General features: G+C 39.9%; 1 protein-coding gene across 3 annotated transcripts in view; it reads left to right on the top strand.

Moving 5' to 3' along the window:
• The first annotated feature begins 995 nt into the window (after positions 1-995).
• The window catches only part of spag9b (sperm associated antigen 9b), a 42,336-nt gene continuing 18,866 nt past the window's right edge, over positions 996-24,465 (top strand). For 2 of the 3 annotated variants that reach the window (XM_087845277.1, XM_087845276.1), the window contains exons 1-4: positions 996-1,775; positions 13,641-13,761; positions 17,123-17,193; positions 18,106-18,203. In XM_087845277.1, coding sequence (XP_087701403.1) covers positions 1,476-1,775; positions 13,641-13,761; positions 17,123-17,193; positions 18,106-18,203 — 590 coding nt within the window. In that variant the 5' untranslated portion in view covers positions 996-1,475. Of the gene's footprint in view, positions 1,776-13,640; positions 13,762-17,122; positions 17,194-18,105; positions 18,204-21,903; positions 22,482-24,465 lie in introns of those variants that run through there. The other variant, XM_087845278.1, reaches the window with a different exon arrangement.

The raw sequence follows: 24,465 nt of genomic DNA, 5'->3' as shown, positions 1-24,465 counted from the left end.
GTGGGGGGAAAAAACTCCCTTTTAACAGGAAGAAACCTCATCTGCCTTGATCGTTTGGGGAACAGACCCAATGTCAGGTTAAAGAACATCTTCACAGGTAGAAAGAGCTGTAAATAATCTTAAATCCCACCTCTAGGTAAAAGCCATGACCAAATCCACTTAATAATTTAACAAGTTTTACATCAAAAGGAGATCACAGTATGGAGAGCTGATAGAATGAGGGTGAAGTTTCTGCTTATTTTGTTGGATGCTTTGTTATTGTGAAAACTGCAGTAATGGTCACTATATGTGCTTGGATGAAAAGATGATGTGATGCAGTGGCAGGAGAGGCTGAAAGTCTGACTGCACAACTGGCCGCATTAGAAACAACTGCATATTCTCTTGATAGCACTGGAAATGTAAAGGGATGTAAATTTTGAACATGAAAGTAAAATACCGTGTGAATGAAGGAGTTGGTGAGACGGGCACATTCTTTTATCGAACCATCTTTTCATTTTTTAAAAAGTGTCTTACTTTCAGTTTTTCACACTCTGTCCCCGCAGCCCACTTTGGGATGTGACGTCAGCGTCACCAACATGACATCTTCAAGTGATCCCTGTGAGCTCATATTTCCAAACTGACTCGGGAAATGACAGAGCGGTTATTCGATGCGTTACTAACGCTGCCCAAACGACATCATCCCAGGTTTGACTTATGAAGGGAATCAAATGGTACGCCTACATAACGGCTTTGTTTGTGCTGCAGTGCTAAAATTAGAAGTTGGAAGTGTGTACTAACCCGGTCAATTAAATAATTTAAATAATTATCGATATCCTTTAACGGGAAAATTACGGGTAAATTCTGTATTTTATGCATATGCAAGAAGGCGAAGCTACAAGTGTTTTTCTTTAAACCAGTTTTTGATACGATTTTTTCTCCGCCCCTCAAACGTCACTTAAAAGTAACTATATAAGAGCAACAGTTAAAATCCCATGATTATTAGTGGTAGTATTTTTTTTCTAGCTCTGTAAGCACAAGCTATATTTGCTAGCATGGGCTATTGGGCTGTACTGTCACCTTTTAGTGTTTTGTTTTTCCATAACTTCTAAATAATTTGTTCTGTTATGTTGCGCTTACTACTTTTTTGATTCGTTGAACTTCGCTTGTTCCCATCTTTCCAACAGCGCGTGAACGCAGCAGCAGAAGCCCATCTGTTGGATAGGGAAACTAATCAGGAGCCAAGTAAAGACTTTTCAGTACTGCTAGCTTCTAGGCTAGCAAGGTTTTAAAGTCTGCCGTCCACACTACTAAGGGATAGGACTTTGTTAATGAAGTACAGCGCCTTCGCTGCATGAGAAACAACATTCGAGCGATGTTTTAGGGGCACAGTTTTGTTGTTGCCGCGAAAGTAGAAGGTGGGTAGCCTCTGGTCAGCCGAAGCTTGCGGCTAGCTCATTAACGTTAGCTGGGAAAGAAGTGCAAGTGGAATCGGGAAAATGGAGCTGGACGACGTAGTCCTGTATCAGGACGACTCGGGCAACTCGACCATGATGTCTGAGCGGGTCTCAGGTCTGGCCAGTTCAATATACAGGGAGTTTGAACGGCTCATAGAAAAATACGACGAGGACGTGGTAAAGGAGCTGATGCCGCTGGTCGTCGCCGTGCTGGAGAACTTGGACTCGGTGTTCGCTGTCAACCAGGAGCACGAAGTGGAGCTGGAGCTGCTGAAGGAGGACAACGAGCAGCTCGTTACCCAGTATGAGCGAGAGAAGGCACTGAGAAAACACACAGAAGAGGTGGGTCTGATTAAAAAAACAAAACAAGCAGCAACAGCGCCAAACTAATTTACAAGCGGGATTAAAGATTAAAGGCGTGTATTATGCGCTCGATGAAAGGATTTGTGCCAAAGTCAGTTGGAAAATCTGGCCACTTAATGTTGCAATGCTTTTCAAGAACACATAAGCGCATTATTTATGCTTTTGTACTTTTTATAAAGTATATAATTATTCGGTACACTTGCATTTTATTTTCTTATAAAGATCGTCCTGTACCCATCCCTTACGGTCAGCTCTGAGACACTACAATGCTCAAGTTTTGTTGCCGCATTAGGGTCTCCTTGGACCAGTAGTTGCATTATATGGTGGGTTTATGCACCACTGTGTAGTTTGTTGTACTTCGCATAACCTGGCAGTGTCAGATATTGACAGTGATCTATTTGTCAGCTGGCTGCTGTTGCCTCAACCAAAAACAAGTTTGAATCTCAGTGATCAGATTCAGCTTCATGACTCATGGCTGTCTCACTGACCCTGCATTTGATTCCGCCCAAATGACACCCCCGTTGCCATGCTCTTTATGACTACAGGGCGGTTTGTGTTGGAAACGTTTGTTTAGGTGCCACAGTCTTGCACACTGGGTCTGAAACCCAGGCTTATTATGCAGATTTGTACTTATACATGTTTCCCGCATTTGACTGCTAGAGTAGCTTTGCATGAGTTTCACACAATTTGGTTTTTAATTAATTCATAGTTAGCTTTGCTGCAGCCCTTCAGTTCATCCACTCTCTGAGGTCTGCCCTGCCTTAAAGAGTTATGATTGGCTGCTCTTCAGAAACACAAAGTTTCAACAACAGGTGGACTGTGGACCAGTGCTGCATCCCTGAGATGGCCTTTTTAAAGATGGCTCCTCTCTAATATTGTAAAGATCCAATAGTAGACTGTCTGACACATAGGATTTAAACTGTCTGAGGACTGAGCTTTTAGTTCACATGATAACCTGACCTCATTGTTTGAAACTCTGGCTAGATTTGTTACAAGCATCACCACTGTGCAGCACTTAGTGTTAGTGGTTGCTTTTCTTATTTATTGCTGGGAACTTTGGGGCATGTTGCATGGGCGTGTACCTGAACGTCTACAATTATCTCAGATTGAAGTTTGGAGTAAAACTGAAGCAAGTGAAAAGATGATCAGTGTTGTATTGTCTTTTACTCAGTTTCCTCATCACGTCGTCTTATTTAAGAGAGTTGGTGTAAAACCTGCAGTTATGTAGTATGCTGTGACCGCTTCAGTGTGGCCCTGGTGCATTGTGGCTTGCACTTCTTATTCTTGCTTTTGTGAGCTGGGTAAATTTGGGGCTTTGCAGCTGCAGGCATGCTCATGAGTTTGATTGGCTGTCTACAGGCACTCTTATCTGTGCTTCTGTGTACGTGTGCTCCCCTTTGTCTTTCACTTTCAGTGTCTATTGTTAGCCATAAGTACACATTCTAAAAGTTCACTTTCCTTCAAAGAGCTGAATCAGGACTGTTAAAGTTTTTTTTAGTTTGTGGGCCATATACAATCCAATGTAATCTTAAGTTCATTTCAATTTTATTTATATAGTGCCAACAAAAGTCGCCTCAAGGCGCTTTATATTGTACAGTAGATCGCACAATAATAGTTACAGAGAAAAACCCAACAATCATATGACCCCCTATGAGCAAGCACTTTGGCGACAGTGGGAAGGAAAAACTCCCTTTTAACAGGAAGAAACCTCCGGCAGAACCAGGCTCAGGGAGGGGCGGGGCCATCTGCTGCGACCGGTTGGGGTGAGAGAAGGAAGACAGGATAAAGACATGCTGTGGAAGAGAGACAGAGGTTAATAACAGATATGATTCAATGCAGAGAGGTCTGTTAACACATAGTGAGTGAGAAAGGTGACTGGAAAGGAAAAACTCAATGCATCATGGGAATCCCCCGGCAGCCTACGTCTATTGCAGCATAACTAAGGGAGGATTCAGGGTCACCTGGTCCAGCCCTAACTATATGCTTTAGCAAAAAGGAAAGTTTTAAGCCTAATCTTAAAAGTAGAGATAGTGTCTGTCTCCCGAATCCAAACTGGAAGCTGGTTCCACAGAAGAGGGGCCTGAAAACTGAAGGCTCTCCCTCCCATTCTACTTTTAAATACTCTAGGAACAACAAGTAGGCCTGCAGAGCGAGAGCGAAGTGCTCTAATAGGGTGATATGGTACTACAAGGTCATTAAGATAAGATGGGGCCTGATTATTTAAGACCTTGTATGTGAGGAGCAGGATTTTGAATTCAATTCTGGATTTAACAGGAAGCCAATGAAGGGAAGCCAAAACAGGAGAAATCTGCTCTCTCTTTCTAGTCCCTGTCAGGACTCTTGCTGCAGCATTTTGGATTAACTGAAGGCTTTTCAGTGAGTTTTTTGGACATCCTGATAATAATGAATTACAGTCGTCCAGCCTGGAAGTAATAAATGCATGAACTAGTTTTTCAGCGTCACTCTGAGACAGGATATTTCTAACTTTAGACATGTTGCGCAAATGGAAGAACGCAGTCTTACATATTTGTTTAATATGTGCGTTGAAGGACATATCCTGGTCAAAAATGACTCCAAGGTTCCTCACAGTGTTACTGGAGGCCAAGGTAATGTCATCCAGAGTAAGAATCTGGTTAGATACCATATTTCTAAGCTTTTCAGGGCCGAGTACAATAACCTCAGTTTTATCTGAATTAAGAAGCAGAAAGTTAGCGGCCATCCAGGTCTTTATGTCTTAAAGACATTCCTGCAGTTTAACTAATTGGTGTCTGTTATCTGGCTTCATGGACAGATAGAGCTGGGTGTCATCTGCATAGCAGTGAAAATGTATGCTATGTCTTCTAATGATGCTGCCTAAGGGAAGCATGTATAATGTAAACAGAATTGGTCCTAGCACCGAACCCTGTGGAACTCCATAATTAACCTCAGTGTGTGAAGAGGACTCTCCATTTACATGCACAAATTGGAGTCTATTAGATAGATATGATACAAACCACTGCAGTGCAGTACCTGTAATACCTACACCATGTTCTAATCGCTCTAATAGGATATTATGGTCGACAATATCGAACGCTGCACTGAGGTCTAGCAGGACAAGCACAGAGATGAGTCCACTGTCAGAGGCCATAAGAAGATCATTTGTAACCTTCACTAAAGCTGTTTCTGTGCTGTGATGAACTCTGAAACCTGACTGAAACTCTTCAAATAAACCATTCCTCTGCAGATGATCTGTTAGCTGTTTGACAACTACTCTTTCAAGGATGTTTGATATGAAAGGAAGGTTGGAGATTGGCCTATAATTAGCTAAGACTGCTGGGTCTAGAGATGCTTTTTAAGTAAAGGTTTAACTACAGCCAGCTTGAAGGCCTGTGGTAAATAGCCGATTATTAGAGATAGGTTGATCATATTTAAGATCGAAGAATTAATCAATGGCAGGACTTCTTTGAGCAGTTTTGTAGGAATGGGGTCTAAAAGACACGTTGATGGTTTGGAGGAAGTAATTATTGAAGTTAACTCAGAAAGATAAATTGGAGAAAAAGAGTCTAACTTAACATCAATGGTACTAAGAGTAGCTGTAGATAATATTACATCTGTGGGATGATTATTGGTAATTTTTTCTCTAATGATAAAAATTTTATTCGTGAAGAAGTTCATGAAGTCATTACTAGTTAATGTTAAAGGGATGGTTGGCTCAACAGTGCTCTGACTTTTTGTCAGCCTGGCTACAGAGCTGAAGAGAAACCTGGGGTTGTTCTTATTTTCTTCAATCAGTGATGAGTAGTAAGCTGTTCTGGCTTTGCGGAGGGCTTTCTTATAAAGCAACAAACTATTTCTCCAGGCTAAATGATGATCCTCTAAATTTGTGACACGCCATTTCCTCTCCAGATTACGAGTCATCTGCTTTAGGGTACGTGTTTGAGAATTATACCACGGGGTCAGGTACTTCTGATTAGAGACCTTAGTTTTCACTGGAGCTACAGTATCCAGAGTCGTACGTAGTGAGGAGGTAAAATTATTAACAAGATAATCGACCTCTGTTGGGGTAGCGTTCAGATAGCTGCTCTGCTCTATGTTGGTACAGGGCATTGAAGATGATAACAGTGGGTGGATTATATTCTGTATTATAAGTGTGCGAGTGCCTTCACATAAATGGGTAACATTTTGAAAATGTTATCATCTAATACATCTGTTCAATCCCCGTCTGCTTCAGTCTGCAAGCCAGATATCCTTGCAAGCATCTGTCTGCGTATGAATGTGTGTGACTGTTACCTAAAAAACACTTGCATAGATAAGTGTTTATGTGAATCAGGCAAGTTGTGTGAAATGCTTTGAGTGCTCAGAGTAGAGAAGTGCTATATAAGAACTCATCCATTTGCCATTTACCACATTTTTTGTGTTTAAACCAGGTATATCAAGAGGTTTCTAATACTGTATTGTTAAATTCCAAGTGTGCAAAATGTTAAAAACAGTCTAATTAAGATGCACACAGAGGTCCCTTAAAATAACACAGAAATCCGGTGGCGAGAATCATTAAATCAATGAACTCTTACATGGAAAAATCTTTGCAGTAAAATTTCAGTTTCATTCTGTGATTCGGGTACCTGCACTTTGCTATGGTAACACATAGCTATTAGCACATAATAAGTATTATACTCATATATATTTTACTGTACAGATTTGATGCAGCCTTGAGCTTCTGTGTTGAATGAGGTACTGTGAATGACTGCTGCTGGATTTACTTAATTATATCTGGTTAAGCTCTGTTTATTCATAGTCCAAATCACTTGGATACAGATTACCAAAGCTAACATTTATATAAATAACAGCAAAAACAAGTGATCGTCACTATTACATTCGTTATGTATCTTGTATTAGGGCTCGCAGAGGCAACAAGGCCTTGAATGCAGGCTTTGTTCTATTTAGCTGATGATCACTTGGACTTAAGATGTACTTAGAAATAAAATCTGAATTAAATACTAGATAAACAGAAAATAAAAACAAATAAAGTTATCTATAACTGAGGAGAATTTTAAAGATAATTTACGCCTTCCTATCAGAAGTCATACATTTTTTTTTTTTTTTGTGGTTATAGTTGCATCTTCATTTTTGACCGTTATTCACACGAACAGTCTCCATGAAACTCAAGAGTTGTGAACTGCTGCAGAGGTTTGCTCATTTGACTTTTTTGCCAGACAGTATGCTAACAATCCAAGCTGAAGTACTCACAACCGATAACTGGAATAGACGTTGCAATAATATTTCCCTACAAGTTACATTATTTTAGATTGCATTAGTAAACCATTGTTCCATGTGTGAATAGGTGCTGTTTTTTAATCCCAGTTGTTGACATTTGCCTTGACGGTTAAATGTTGAATGACACGCGCAACAGGTCACAGAGAAGTGCATTAATAATTGATGTCATGTTGTAACATGTTCCCTCAGCTTTGAGGCCTGTGCAGATGACATTTTCCATCAGTATGCTGAGGGTTTTTTTTTCATAGAGCTGTGTGAAATTTCTCACCTCTGCTATACAGTGCCCTGGTTACAGACACACAGACAAACCAATATGTGTGTGAATGACAGATGTTTTTATACACAGTCGCCTAGTTTAACAGGTTCCAAATTAATGGGACAATTATCATGCAGTTTGAGGACCAGGTGAGGCCTGCTAGCACACCTTTACAAAATCGCTGTCAAAAATGTCAAATAGACTGTAACAAAGAAATTTGTGTTATTCTCATATTTTCATAAACATAAATACTGACGTGCTCAGATGACGGAGAACCATCATAGCAAACATATTACCAGCTGATCCTTAAGCTATGCGGATGACTGATCCTATTGCATCAGCTGTTTAAATAGCAAGTGATGTTTTTGTGTTTGCTATTAAAGAAAGTCTCCCTTGTTGTTATTCACCACTTATCTCATGCTCTGTTATAGAAGGAGACAGATTTCACAAAGTTTGAGCGAACAGGATCACAAGCAGCCCATGTCAGTCTGCACACAGCAACATGATCGTGACTTGAATGTTTGAAAATTGTTGATACTGCACATACAACAAAATGTATTCTGCTGAATGATAGGTGCCGTCACTCAGAAAAAAACTCATCAATGCATTATTTTTTTGTAGGGATACACCTGCCCTCTCTGTAGATGGTTCCAGTGCAGATAGCTGTGATTTTCACATTTACACCCACGTGTAGATGCACACAGCCTACACCAAAGCAACTGCCTTCTCTAAGGCTAATGAGCAGTGTGGCACAGATTCTTTTATTAAGCTGCTCATTTAAAAAAGTCACTCTCGGAAAAAAGAATCAGATTAATCTCACCAAATCAACGCCGTATAGGCCAAGTCCTGCTTTTCTGTCCTTCAAGCTCAGAGGAATTCCTCTCATTGGCTTGCCTCAGCGAAAGGAGGAAAAGGCAAGGCAGGAAATTCTTTGGGAAAAACGGCACTTCCCTCAGTTCTTTTGTCCGTCCAAGGTTGTCTGCTGCTGATGTAGAAGAGGCCGCACACTACTGACGAGTAATGCCAACTGATTGATCACCGTGAATCATTAACATGTACCAGGAGCCACCAATACTGGGTTCAGCATACTGTTGAATGGGTCCGTTTGACTGTGTCTTAAAGAAGAAAAGACTGAATTATGACAGATGTTTCTGGCCATATTAGTTAAACTGCCGGAAAAGTGAACCCAAGATAAACTTTTCGCAGTTTTCAGGCGAGCGAGTGAAGCAACTGTCAATGAGAGTGAATACTGGTCATGGACATATGAGCTGATACTAAGTACATTAGGAGGTTACATAGGCAAGAGGAACCTGGGCTTTAAAACAGGAGTTCACAAAACCAACTGGTGATGTTGCGCTAGCTACATTAGTCTTTAATACTCTCTGTTTGCGTGACAAGCAAATCAGCTTCCACTATGGATGAAAATGAGCAAAAGTGAGGTGAACAAAAGCATGTTGATTACTACTGTAACATTAGAAATGTGACATGGTACCTATTTCAGCATTGAAAATATCAAATATCCCAGTACCCAAAGTGAAACCTGAATATCTGCCAAACAAATAGGCCTATAACCAAATCTTAGACATGTGTCTGGGATAGAAATGTGTCAATCACTGTTGAATTGATTGTGCACAATTTTAAATTGTCTCAAGTAGATGAATCCTTTCAGACTTGAGTTATATTCCATGTTTTCCTCTAGCTCCATCATGATGGAAATCTGATTCAGATAATAGTGCGGAGAATGGACTCTTATGACTTTGGCGATCCTTTCCAGTAGGGCTGGGCTATATCATACCATTCACGGTAATGGTTTTGGGCAACGATAGGAAAATGAAATATTGCGATAGAATATGGGTAAAACGTGCGTGTGCAGTGCCTTTGTTTATATACGCACATGGCGGAAAAAGCATGGCGGCGACGGAGAATGAGAAGAGCAAAAGCGGATCGCTGAATGAAACGGATGAACCAGAACTGGTTTGTAAAAATGCTGCAACTTCAGTGGTGTGGAACTGGTTTAGCTTTCGTCCATCAGATACACAACAAAGCACTATTTTTGGTAGAGCATGCTAGCGGGCCGTCGTTATTACCGTGTTGTTTGGAAAATACGGCACACTTAAAATCAATCCTTTGATTTTTCTGAAAGTCGACAGTGCCCCTTATAATCCCGTGTGCCTTATGTATGAATTCTGGTTGTGTTTACTGACCTCGAAACGATTTTATGTACACGCCGCTCGAAAATCTGTCAAATGCTTTAGTACGACTTAGCTAAGCTACGAAGCTGCACCGCTTGATGGATTGTCGGAGCATTACGGCTATCGTAGGCAGGAGCCTTGCGGAGTGATACGTACTGCGCTTCAACATAATATTACCATATTGTGTGTATATAACCTCTTTTTATGTTTTGTGGATATTATACATGGTTATGCAGAAGATATGTCGGCCAATTTCCACTGGAAATGCCTTTTGGTTAAACTGTCAGCAAGGAATTGGCACGTTAAGTTTTTATATAACTTTAATGCACATAAAAAACAGCTGCTTGTTTAAGTGAAAATACATTGATGGGGTTTTTTGCACTAATAAAGTTGTGGAGTTGTAAAGCATTTTGTCTAGTGTCAATTATATCGTCAGTTATATCGTTATCGCAAATTTTCAAATGTATATCGTGATAAATATTTTTGGTCATATCGCTCTGCTCTACTTTCCAGTACTGCTAAAAAGTCCAAGTCTTCCCCCATCTAGAGAAATAACACAACATCTGCTGTGTAATTGCCACACAGTTTTGTGCCATTCAGTCTATGATTATGTCAGGTGATCACCTGAAATTTGGTGCACGCATATTTATTGTTCCCTCAGAATGAGTCGTAAGCACTGCAAAAGTCTGTTATCAGGTCAGGATGTGTTTGTTTGTGTGTTCATTCGTCATTAACCAAACTACCAAAAGAGCACAACAGCAGTCTGACAATAGGGATGGCATGCTAGTATTAGCTCAAAGCGCTGATTAGTCTGTAGTAAATACAGCCTCTCATACACTGCATGCTACCAGTGATTATTGTAATATGCATCACAGTGAATTATTACTAATTTCTGGCATCTGAGAATAAAGTTTTAGTGGTTTTGGTTGAAATTTTGTGTGAAGATTAATTATGAAAGTAGTTGGTGTTTTGTTTGACTAATAAATCGACTCATTGCAGTTCTAAGAAAGATGAGTAGGATCCCACAGTATGTTGTCAACACAGTGTTATCTACAAGACAAATTATTTTACTGTGACTTTTGGAAATCTATTAGACTACTGGAAGAGATCATCTAACCCTTTACTGCATCTGGTGTCCAGGACCTCAAACGCCCCCAGCTGTCCTAAACATCCCAGCAGGAATCTACAGCCAAAAGCTCTAAAAAGGAGCTGATTTCAGTCTCTGTCAATTGAGTGGCCAATACAGTGAAGCCCTGTGTGGGGGTAGGCACACACTTGTTCTGGAAGCACATGTGTTTGTTAGTAGGAGAGTGTGTGTTGGCACCCAGGGACAAAGAGCTCATTATCCATGTAGCGTAGGGGGAAGAGTGCATGGTTAAACGCTGGAACACTTATTCTCTGGAGCGCTGTCATATGTGCAAGCCTCCTTCCCAGGTCATATGAGGAGCAGCGTGGTGAGAAAGAGTTTGGGAGTTATGTAGATAAATGTGTTGCTGCAGTGTGTGTGTGTGTTGGGTGGGTGGGGGTCAACATATGTCAGCTGTAGAGTCAGTTAGTCCTTTATGTTGGTAAATGGTGTCTTTTAAAGTTAATTGTTGAAAGTCTTAGGGGGAAACTGGAGAAGGTTTTTAAAACACAGACCGCTGCTGCTTCACCTATTTACCTCGTGTCTTTGTTATGTACATGTGCAGACTGCGGCCACAGATAAAGACATCTGACTGTGTTATTTTTAAAAAAAAATCACAAAGTTTTCTTGATGAAACACCTTTTTTTTTTTATACACCTCAGGTCTTAATGGGACATGTTTAAATAAGAGGCTGCTTGTAACAGGCTTCTCAGGTGACCCTCATCTCTCTGCAGATGATACTCACCACCAGCCCGGGGCTCTACTGCAGGGTGTCTAATTCACATCTGCATCACAAGACTGCATGTTTACAGCATCAGACACCTGATTCAGCTGAGGTATCTGTACAAATGAGACAAAGAGGCCAGCAGTACCCCGTGTATTCCCTTTTACTAGAAGTTTGGCTGTAGCCTTTAACCTTTAGTTATCAAAACGGTGATGCTGTCTGTCATGTTTGATGCTGTCTAATGGGACCTACTGTATTTTATTGTTGCACTTATTCTGACCTGTAGCTATAAGATTCCCCATCCCTTTAAGTTTTTAAGTTCTCTTGAAACTGTAAATGCAACCTTAACAGTTCCCCACCTTCTTACTTTGCCAAAGATCTGAGTAATGCAGCATTTTATTATTTTAATTATTTGTTGAGTGATCTACTGAAACATTTGATCTCTGCTGTAGACATAGAAAATATTCATGTAAGAAACAATAACCTTTTTTAGCCGCATTAGCAGCAAAGCCTAAACACATGCTGATCCGATGCACTGGATAAGTGCCTATACTTAGTCGCCCGTTTGGCTAATACAAGATGTGCAACCCCTAATTTACCTTATAATGTGTCTTATTAGTCTACTGTTGCCAGCTTGAAAAAAGAATACAGAACCAGACAGATTTTCTAACTTCAAACATTTTATATGTTCAGCTGGTATCGTTTCAGTTAAGTCCGTTAATAAAAGAGAGTCGACTAGTTCCTTATTTGTTGTGTATGAACAATGTTAAGTCTGTTTTGTTGCTGGTATAAACAGTAAAGCAGGAAGTAAATTTTCTGGTCTCTCTCTTTGTCATCCACTGTGTGTGCAGAAATGCACTTAGGCCAAAGCGCTTTGCTGTTCTGTCTGTGAAGGTTCTCAGTCATCCAGGTCATTGTAGTCCAAGGAGCTTGGAAAGAAAAGCATCTGGACTTCTTTAAGTTTCCTTGAAGACGTTTCGCCTCTCATCTGAGAAGCTTCCACAGTTCTAAGAGCAACTGGTGGAGAGTCTGCAAGAGGGTCATGGACCCCCTATTGATCCTCTACCTAATCACACAAGCCAAGGTGTGAAAATGGGTGTGGGTCACAATCAGCCAAGGCTTTGGGTGAACTCATTGTGAAACCTAGCCCCACCCTATCATGTGAATACTGAGGTTTGCTGTTCTGTTCTTCATTATAACCGCTGTAGCAGACAGATAGTGCTACATGAATCAGCATTACTGATTTCTATTTTATAATGTAATAAGAGTCTTGCTTTATTGTAACATACTGCTGCACAGTATGTTACACCACAAGAGCAAAATGATGAGTGCTAGACTGAAATAACTGAAGATTTTTATGGTCACACTAGTAATGTGGCTCTGCTGGCTTGGTTACTCCACCACCTTGGTAAACAGTCAGTGTCAGCACCTATGGTGATTTCCTGACTTTCGTACTGGTGCCACAAGGTTCGTGCTTGTAGTTAAACAGTATAAGGTAGTTTTGTTTATGTCGTACTGGAGTTCACTCCAAGTTCATAAACCTGTTTTGAGCATTCTTGTGGTCTTTGGAGTCATATTTTGTCTTATTTGCTTTTTTAAAGAATTTCATTTACTTCTTTTTTGTTATTGGATCCTTTAGAAACCCACTTTACCAGATCTCTTTACAGTTTCATTTTATGTGTTTGATTTTATGTTGACTGATGGGTTTTTGGCTGGAGACAGTTTGAAGAAAGGGGTTGAAAATCGAAATCATAGTAATTTATCATAGTAATGATTTAACATGATTGCATGTCCAGGACTGTTTTAGAGGACTTAGGTTGCTGACAGCTGCTGCTGTGAAGGCTGCAAAACCAATCCTGATACGGATATCAAATAGGACACAGAAAAGCACTCAAGCACAAGCTGTGAGGAAGCTGTTGCTTTGCACCTGTTGTGCTGAGATGTTGGATAACTTTGATAATGAACAGAAGACAGACGCTGTGCTTTGTTTCCTATTTGTATTGATAGTATTAGTATCGCCCAGATTGTTATCAAGTACACACAGTTGCAACATTTAGTCCACACAGCTCTATTTCATTCTTCTCTTTCAGGCATTCTTGTGTAACAGATGCCAATGATTGCTTGACTGGCTAAGGAAGCTGACCGCTCACATGCATGTGTGACATTTTTTCCTCCTGATGCTGTCATAAACAAATCATCAGTGGATGTTCTCGTGCTTACAGTAGCTTACAGTACTCTTGTTAATGTCAGTGCTGTGGTAATAAATATCTGCTCTCACTGTGTCAATCTGCAGAGGTACATCGCCTTGGAAGACTCCCAGGATGGCGAGAAGAAGGATCTCCAGTGTCGACTGGTGACGTTGGAATCTCACACACGGCAGCTAGAGCTAAAAACTAGAAACTATGCAGATCAGAGTAAGTTGAATTTGCATTTTATTTGTAACAACACACACACACACCCTGTGAACAGCATCAACAGTTTGAATTTTCCTGATGTGCCACAGGGCAAAAAGACCACCTGAATGAAGGCTATTAGTGACATACTATAAAGTGCTTAACTTACTAAATGAGCTCAAATAGAGTACGTTTAAAGCCCAGGAAAGTTTTACTGGGCTTTAATCTAAAAAAAGAATATATTTTAGATGTAATATAATAAGTTCATTTCTGAAGTAGTACTTAAGAACGATACCATCCCTCACAGTGTGGGAGGGATGAAAAAAAAAACCCCTTAATGATGTGGGCATTACTCCACTGGTGACATAGTGTGTCACTGTCTGTTTGGTTCACCACAGTATCGCAGCACATTCCTCTTCTTCCATGCTCAGGGGAAATTTGCGAATTCTCAGCAAATCTCTTTTTAATTCTTTCGATCTGACGCTTCCTCTTTTTTCTGGTTATGTCATTGTGCCAGTTTCATTTAGTCTGTAATTTATGTTCATGGTCAGAATTGGCAGCAGAGAGAACTGCATCACTGCACTGTTCCTGTCAGTGGAAACACGTCTGTGTAAATCGCACCAAATTTAGCTCCAAGCTCTAATTGGATAATGTGTTTTGACAACAAGACATTTGCTAAAAAAAAATAGGGGTGGGGGAAAAAATCGATACTGTGTAGTATCGTGATATTTTGTTTGCTAATAATGTATCGATACAGGGACAGCAGAAATCGATATTTTGTTACAAAAAGGTTTTTGTGCTCTGACTTCAGAGCATGTTGATCCTTTTTCTGAGCAAGAATCCTGACATTCCTTCACTGTCCAAATGTGTTTAACTTTTTTTATGGCAGCAATAAACATGACAGTTTACTTATTTTAATTTAAGACATGTTTTATTTTAATTAAGTTTAAAACTTTTTTATTTAATGTAAAATTATATTTTGTTTTAATTTACTTTCAAATTCTTCAGTTGCTGAAGGGGCTGCATAGTTTTCATAAAGTGCATAGTTCAGAATAGCTATAATTGTACCAGATGGTAAGTTGGACTAGACTGTAACACAAACCGTTCAGTTTGTCAACAATAAAACTGAAATGAGAGAAAGACTGAGTGTGAGACTTTGATATTAGATAAAATGAATATTGATAAAGTTTACCTTTATGTACAGAATCTGAATATCGCAAAATATTTTAAAAAATTGCAATAATATCGTATCGTGCGTTAAGTATTGTGATAATATCGTGTTGTGGGATGTATGGTGATTCCCACCTCTAATAATAAAGGACCACAACCTACTAAAGACTTCCGTCTACAGGAGCCTTTTGGTATGCAAAACTCACTTAAACAACTGATTCTCTATTCTTTATTTTCTTCTTATTTTAGGAAGGAGATAAAAGCACATGATGTAATGAACTGTTTAGTTTTTTCCCTGTTATATTTCTGTAGCCTGTTCATGGTACATTCTACAGAAACATTGTAGTGATATCATTGCTTTCTCTTCATCACTTTTTACATTGTGTAACTCTTCCCATCGTAATTCAAAAGACTGTCTCTTTCTTCTCAAAAGAAGTAAAAAATTTCTCATTTAAAAAAAAAAACACCCCCCCCCCCAAAAACAAACAAACAAACAAACAAACAAACAAACAAACAAACAAACAAGACATTTGCTATCAGGAGTTTTCATGTTTATATTATTTTGCCAATCTCAGCATTTTTCCCGGCACATAACAGGCCTTAGTAGGCATGACGACGTTTGACTAGATGACATCTGAATTGGAAAACTGATTTAAAAATCTGACAATGTTTTTTTTTTTATGTAGAAAACTGTGAATTCATGTAGACTATGTGCAAATTCTGACACACAAGTGAGCCAGATTTTGACACAAGTCACGATCAGAACCAGATCAAGTCTTGTTTTATTTGTGAGAGGATTAATTGTTTGCATGTGGGGCTTTCCTTAACAATCACACTGTTTTGTGAACACACCTGTAAATAACACCGCAGTTATTTCTGCTGCACTCTTTCACATCTACTTCCTCTATGAGCCCCCTCAAAAAACCCAAACTAAATCACAGTTTTCACCACAATATGCAGCTGCTCTGATGCTCGTCATTGCTAACGTGCATGTTGATTCTCAAGAATTCTCGAATCAAGCTTTGCTAAACATCTGCGGATTTGGACTTGAAACTTTGTGCATGTTCAAGGCAGATGGTGCTGCTAGTGCTCAGGCTTCTGCAAACCTTTACATCCACCTTTGACGGCGTGCACTTGCATGGCTGGAATCTGAATAACACTAAACTACTGCCCGACTGTTTGGCCCTGAATGAGCAGGGCCACCTGAGAGCCACAAACACTGGAATCAGTAAGTTGTCCTCAACTGGCTGGATAGAACTCAGAGCAATGTTTATGTGTTTATTTATTTTTTACTAATTATAAAGATGCATCATTTCCATTCGTATTCCTTGAAGTTCCTTTAGCTTTTGTCAGACATGGACACAGCTACTGCAGACCTCTTTCTGTTAAAATCAGGGTTTAATATGAAGGTGTAAACAGTCATGATGCTAACAGGTTCATCTCTATGACACTGACAGTAGTTGCACTATATTGTCTATGAATGAGGTTTTAGATCTAGCGACATCTGACGCACAACTCGGCCTTCTTAATGAAGGTAATCTATTTTTATAATTAAAAAAGTCAAGTTCTACATTTACTTTGTTAGCACACTGCTACACACTTAAGTAGACATATCAAATATTAAATTTAGGCTTATACATAAAGTTTATTAATTTCTATAAGTTACATTGAAAACTTATTCCAGCTTCTAAACTGTGACTGTGCCTGAAACCTCAAGTCTTAGGATTACAGTGACATTTGCTGCTAGATCAGTCCTGTAGTAAAAACTCAGAAGAAAGACTCCAAAAAAAATGAAATAAAACTACAAACAGCTGGAATCAGCAGCATTTGTCTTTTATCCAACTGAGCTACTCAACATGCGGGAGATACACATTCAGAGTGATGATGATTTATTTTTTATTAATTTCATTATTATTTTTAGTAATGGAAAAGCAAAAAGGATGCCTTTTGGACTTGACGTTGGGTATTCAGAGCTGTGGGTACATCGGCCCCCAGTTCTTTGGTGGCACTCGGGAGGATTTTGTTGGTGCATGGCAGCCCTCTTCTGGCTCTGAGATATTACTGCAGCAGAAAACTGTATCATGCTCAGTGACATAACATGTAAAAATATTGGATTTTCCACTCTCATAGAGTCTAGTCTTTCAGTATTTTCAGTAAAGTTGGGTCTAGTCCTGTTCCTGTTTTCATTATATGAACTTTGTTTCTTATCCAGTTAGCAGATTGGAGGAGAGAGAAGCAGAGCTCAAAAAAGAGTACAATGCCCTTCATCAGAGGCACACTGAGGTAAGAGTGTGAGGAGATGTTTGTATGGATGCTTTTACAGTAAGCTCAGTAATATTATTATTTTTTATAACTTGCACAGCATATAAATAAAGAATAAGTGAAAACGTGCTGGGATAAGCAGCCAAGAAACTCCATATGGTTTCCATATCCTTTAGATTTGATTGGTTGATAGCTGTTTTCTGTATGTTAGTAATTTTAAGATCAGATTATTTTGCAGTGTAATGATATTAAATATGTCTCATTATCCCAAAAAACATTAATCAGAGTAACAGGTTATAATCTCAGCATGACAGAATTTTTCACTGAACTAATGTGTATGTCTGTGTACATTTAACATATGCTGTTCTTTACCTGGATATTCAAGTTTATAAGGTTATTCGTGTGCATTCATATGTGGGGAGGACTTACCTGTGACCACACAATGGAGTGTTTTCAAACACCGTGATAAGTAATGGATCATAAGTAACTGCACATCAAAAGTCGAGCCTTTTCTTTTTTCAGGAGATCATCAAGAATCAGTTTGAGTCTTAAATGGAAAAACAAATGTAACAACAAATTGTTGAGGAAAAGAAGAAAAAGAATGATTTTAAACACGAAGAATCTGACTGTAAATGAGGTTTTTGCTGAGCCTTCAGTCTGTCCCTGTCTGTTGTTCATTATTTATCACGAACTGTTGCCTTAATGTCTAAATAAACCTCTGAGGCCTCAGCAGCAAACTGCTAATCTGAATAATGTTGAACAGGGGAGATGAAAGCCTAATGAAGGCTGTCACCTACACACTGCATCAACATGGTTCTTTGTAAGGCTGACTGTCACAGCTGTGGACCCAAAGCACTTCATATTCATTAGTGCAGTTTGTATCAGTGAGATCACTTCATGTCCTAACGATCGTCTCGCTTGTATATCTTCTAGATGATCCACAGCTACATGGAGCATCTGGAGCGGACTAAACACCAACATGCAGCGATGACAGCAGAGCCCTCAGATACAGGAACATCAGTCAGGACACGGTTAGACAACCGCACTGTTTTTCTTTTTTTTTTCCTCTCTTTTCTTTTCTTGTTTCATATTATAGTTGGAGACAGTTGGGTACCTTCAATATTTGAACCAGCACAGGTACCTGAGAGTCCATATTTCACATTTGAGACTTTTTATTTATTGAAAACTTTTTACCTTCCTCACCACAGGGATGTAATAAAAAGGAAGTTCAAACAGTCAGGCTTTGTTTGTCTTTGCAGGCTTAAAAAAACCAAAATCCCAGTAGGAGATAATTGGTGTCACGGTGATGATTACCAACTGTCTCTGTTAACCCGGGCTTTCTGCTTTGGGCTCTCCACGTGCTCACCCACAAATGGGCGAATCCATGCCTCCTATTACTCTGCAAATTGATCATTAGGAGTGTTGCCTACTCGAGCCACACATGTTATAACAAGGTGATGCTGATGAAATTGTGATTTTTAAAAATTTTCTATAAAATCTATTTTAAAAAATAACAGTATTACAACTAGGGATGGGTACCGGTATCCGGTGCCATGATGGCACCGGTTCTGACATAAACGGTAGTAACCAGACCGAAAAGCAGCGCATATTTCGGTGCTTTATTTCGGTGCTTATTTTTTCCTGAGACGTGATACACTTTGAATTCTAGCCAATCATTTTACGTTTCCGGATAGTAGGCGGGCCCAGGTACATGCGTTCTTTTAGAGCAGAGCTACAGATTAAAAACGCCCGGCTGTACTTCACAGCAAAAGATGCAAACTCAGCAGCCTGCAACAAGTGCTTTAAGCTGATACTGTCAAAGGAGGTAACTCCTCAAATCCGATGAAACACCTGGCGCCGCATAGCGTTTTTTTAAAAAGCCGAAAAATGCGCCGTATTTGATAGCTTGCTGCGAGACCTCACATCGAGCACATCTACGGCGGGTGTGGTGCCTGTTATCGGACCCGAAGTAGCAACATCCCCCAAAAACCCGAAGAGGAGAGTCCTGGCCCCTAGCCCTGCCAGTGTAGCAGAAATGATGAGGATGATGATGCAGCAGCAGCCGTTCTTCTCTGCGTGAGTAGCTTAATGTTGTTCTTGTGTAATTTATGTTGAGTAGGCTAACCACGTTATTACATTAATGCATGTAAGGTGAACTAGCAAACATCATCATAGCTACATGCGGCTGTCTTCTTGTTTGATGGCAGATACTCCCTTCACCCTGGCCAAAAAGGCTAAAATGACCAAAGAAAAAGTGGAAAACAGTTAAACATGAGAGGTTTTTGGACAAAGTTTGTGTTTTTTCCATTGTTTAAGCACTGCTTCCAGCCAAGAGTGATACCATATATGCCCTATAGCTGCAGAAAAGGCTAACATTGTTATCTTTTTACAAAAAAAACAGCTGGACATGAGAGATTTTAGGACCAGTTTTGTGTTCTCCATTCTTTAAGTACCGGTTTGAGCACCGTTTAAGCACCAGCACCGTTTCAAAAGTACCGGTTTGGCACCGGTATCAGATAAAACCTAAACGATACCCATCCCTAATTACGACACAGCAGCACTGTTGCAAAAGAGACAAGAAATTAATGAGATTAATTAATATTTGTGTTTAGCAGTGAACATGATTTTAACGCTGAGTGTGTTCTCAGCGCTGCTGTTTATTTCTCAGGTGAAAGGCGTACGTGAGAGTTCTGACACTTTAAACTGGATACGTTAAAAACAGTGAAGGTTACAGTCGCACAGCCCACTAAAGACGTGGAAATGTAAAATGTATTTTATTTATTGGACAAGTATTGTGTGTGTGTGCGTGCTGTTATTCCAGTGATGTAAAAGAGACTTGGAACCAAGTACAACAACATTGATATTTTCTGCATCATCATCTCAGACAGTGGGAGTGCACAGTTTGTGCTGCTGTAACTTTACAGCTTCATGTTAGTAAGGTCCAGCTTAACAATTTTAACATTTAAGATTTTTTTTTACCCAGCGGAGAGTCTTCATTGCACTTAAAACATACTGTAAACATGGTGAGTCCATGCTGTTAACTGTTAAGCTAAAACATTTATAAGCAGGGTAAACAGTCCAATTTCTGTGATAACTTATCGCGCTACAGGATTGGAAGCTATCGCTGCCTCTCTAAAAGCTTCATCATCCTCAAATAAGTGCAAAATTTAGCCTTAAAATTTAGCCTTTAGTCCTTCTGTGAAGTCGACATTCATGCTGTCAGATGTGGTACATTCAACTTTGACAAGTATTTGGTTGTCCAGATATTTCCTCAGATTAGACGTGTCTCCATAACCAGCTTTGCATTTTGATCTACAAACATCTGCGTCAAAATTTGAAAAGTGTAGCCATAAAAGTTGAAACACTACTTTCGACTCGCCATTGTGGGAGGTGGCGTGCTAAATTATCCGCCGAGGCTAACAAGTTTGGTAGACATCCATAAACTGCATGGAGGCATTATAAAGACAGGCTTAGGACTCAAATGATGGTAACATATGACTGGGGTACTCTGTGAAGTCAAAAGCTCTTATTACTGCATTAGACTGGTTTAAGGTCAAATAGCTGCAACACAGCTTTTTATTTAGTGGTTTATAATCTGCTTACAGTAGAAATACAGTATGCTTTTTTTTTATTATTATTATTTTCTGAGGTCAGTCTAAGCACAAATGATCCAAAGCTGTGGTTTCAGTTTTTCCCTCTTTTCTTGACTTTGTATGATGTTATTTATAACACAACAGATATCACTGTGCTCATCATTAAGAGTACAGGGGAAGTTGTCATACGACAGCCTAACTTGTACCCTTAATGATGGTTTTAACACCTCAGTGTATATCAATAAAAACTTGATTTGATGACCATTTGAATAAAAATTTTCAAGGGTAGCTGCATAGGCAGAGGCTGCTCATTTCAGAAAAGAGCCTCAAAGGTTACAGCTAGTAGCTTTTCAAGAGATAAAGGGTTAATGTGGGCAGCTCGTGCACACAGCTCTGTCCAGAAGCCCCACCCACCTCCTGTTCAAACTTTCTCTTTACAAAGGGCAGCCAATCAGAAAGCAGTTGGCTTAAAGTGAAGGGGCATATATACAATAAGGATTATTATGAAGAGCTAATCACACAAAGCTACTCTAGCGGAGTCCAGGACTTAAACTATTGAGCTAAAAATGAGCAGAATAAGATGCCTACAACATCAGCATGAAGCATGTTAGCCTTGGGACATTAGCGTTTAGCTCAACCTAACATGGCTGTGCTCAAATAACTGAACATGCAACACGTTCCAGCCACAGATGCATACAGATTGCTATACTGAGCTTACATATATAATCGAAATGTAGTAATCTAATTTTATTATAACTTGGTCTTGAACTTTGGACTCAAACCTAGGCCGCTGCTTTGTGGCCACACAGTCTGTAGTCACCTGAACACCCACTGAGCTAAACTGAAGCCCCCCCAGCATTTTTTACTGTTGACAAACTTTAACATTAGATACCTGATGCATTCAGTGAATGCAGTTTCTCACTCACACACACACTCTCGCATGCAGATGCACGCACTCACACACACACGCACGCTCGTTTTGATCAGTCGCCTCATTTTGCAGCCAGTAAGCTGCAGCCTGAGAAGAGGCATATGGAACGAGCTGCCTCAGCATCCGAGAGGGAGAGGGAGATGGAGAGAGAGACGGAGAGGGAGGGGTGGTAGTGGGTGCTATCGCACGGAGAGAGGGAAAGCGTCAGAGTGTTCTAGACTGCACAGTGGCTGCCGTGTGGCATCTCGGCAGAGGATAGGAAGAGGAAAGGAGCAAGAAAAACAATCACCTTCCAGTGGAGTACTACCAGTCTCTGTCTGCTCCGGATCATCTGCCGCGCTGCTCTAATCTCTGACTGGTGCTGAAGCCACCAGGATTACTGTTGTTGTGATTGTTGCTGACACATTGCTGCGCTTCTGACCTGCTCCCACCGTCTCTTGGTGCCTCAGCACTGAGCTGCAGAGCCCACAGCTCTGCACTCATTGGGGACTTTGACCTAGGAGGATACAACATCTTTGACTTCTGCCGTAGATGTACCCGCAGTAGTAAAACCGAAAACAGCAGAGTGCGGTTACCTGTCTCCGGCGAGGCGAGGGGCCATGATTTGGGGGGGCCATGAGCCCCGGGTGTATGCTGCTGTTTGTTTTTGGCTTTGTAGGGGGAGCGGTGGTCATCAATTCTGCTGTGCTAGTCTCTCTATCAGTGCTGCTGCTGGTTCACTACTCTGTTTCTACTGGAGGCTTACCTGCCCTGCCTTCCTTACCCTCCTTACCGAGACCCAGCAGGTACAAAATATGTTTGTTGGTGTTATGTTGCGTAGTTATGTGAAATCAGTAATTGAAGCTATAGAGTCTTTGAAACCTTGCAGTGTTGCTGCCATGTGGGTGCGTTTGTCTGACACTATCAGACTGCACTCTAAAAGTAGGTCAAAAGAGAGAGAGGGATGTGAGTGGCATGAGTCATATCTTGACTAAATCATCTTTCCCAATTTCACCTTTGAAATTGGTGGTTTTGGTGGGTGTACCAGTTGATAATAACCATCTTTTAAAAGTAAAAATGAAAACTGGTGCTGGTAAGCTTAACGTGTAAAATATATTTTTCCCCCTGTTATGTTTCAAAAACAAAAACGAGTGCTGCTCACCATCAGTGTGTGACTGCTGTGTCTATTGTTTTTGTTTTTTTAGGGCTGCTTTTAATCGCTGCTTGCCGGCTGCTTTATTCCCCATGGCAGCCATTGTTCTCTTCACTCTACAACAGTTTTTTTTTTTTTTTGGTCACTGTAGTGTGAAAAGCTGCTTGTGTGTATTAGCTCGATGCAGTGGAGAATGCTGTGTTACAGTTTGTGTGCATTACTTCCAGGCAGCTGAGCTGCCAGAGTTTATTTATTGAAGCTGAAGCTGATTTCTTCCTAAGCTCTACATTAATAACACAGATCACAAAATGCAGCTTTTCTCTGGTAGAAGCTGGTAAAGTTGGTTTTGTGTGACTTGCCTGAGCCTAGTAGTTGGGAGCTAATTGAGTTTGTGAGGCAACAAGTTATTTTTCTCCTCCCACCACTTCAGTGCCAAGGGAGTCTTTGCTATGACACCTCTCTGTGAAATCCCCATTCAGTGTTGTCACACACTTTGTGTTGTTTTGTCTAACTGATTACATCATGATGATCTGCTTTCACTGCACTGGAAAATGTCCATTTAATTTAGCAAGATCAAATTAAATGGAAGATTTTTTGGAGTATAATAGTAACTGTTTAACAAAACAGAGCAAAAAGGATTCAGTTCACATAAACTACACATTAATGTACATGTCCTGCATTTTTCTGTGGTTCCTTTTTAATTAAGACCTCTGCTGCAAAATAAACTTAATCTTTAGCTCTGCTAGCAGTGTGACTACAATATCGCAGCAACTAATGGAATAAACATTGTAAAATTTGGTATAGATATTCATGGAGCTTATCAAATTCAGTCATGATGAACTTACTAAGCCAATTCAAGGTGCATTTGCACAAAGCGTAAAATCCTCTATCATACAGACCTTGTCAGTCACTTGCCAAGGGAATAATATTCTTGGGATAAGTTGTTAACTTTAGTTATACCTTAACCTTTTTCTTTATGAGCACTATAATCAGGTCAGAATTGTAATTTTAATTAATTAATGCTGTAGTTTAAGACTAAATAATTATTAGCTTACAACTTGTGATTGCTAAGACAAACGTGTGCATGGATAATTCTTTGCTGTGGGAATGACCAATGGCCTTTCTGTAGAGCTTGGAAGTATATTTGTAACTACAGGTGTTGCTGTTGTGGTCAGTAGAAAGAATGCAGGCTTAAAGCACTTTACTTTTTAAACTCGGAAGATATTTTTTTATACAGTTTTTATACAGTCTGTGGCAGCTAACGTCAGTCTATGTGGCTTTGTTTTTAAAGCCTCACATGCTGAGCAGCCAGACTAAAACGTAGACCCAGAGTTTTATTGTTCTGATAATGCAGCACTATTGTTTTTGTGCAAAGGTTATGCCTTTGAAAATTAAAATGATTAATGTGGACGTAGCTAAAGATTGACCTCAGAGACCAGCTCACATAAGTCTGAGGACAGCACCTTGATGGGCTCTGATGGCAGTGTAGGTATGCTGCAGCAGTTAATTTCCAGTAAGAAATGAAGAGTTTTCATTTTCTACTATGAAAGGCTTTATGTTTAAATATTTAGTATTTGAACAAATAAAAACAAACTGCTGGTATTTGAAAAATATGTCTTTTTATTCTGAACATCTTT

This window comes from Neolamprologus brichardi, chromosome 8, assembly GCF_056152115.1.
Source record: "Neolamprologus brichardi isolate AB-2024 chromosome 8, ASM5615211v1, whole genome shotgun sequence".
In the NCBI taxonomy this organism is placed as follows: domain Eukaryota; kingdom Metazoa; phylum Chordata; class Actinopteri; order Cichliformes; family Cichlidae; genus Neolamprologus; species Neolamprologus brichardi.
This window is presented reverse-complemented; position numbering and strand designations above follow the sequence as displayed.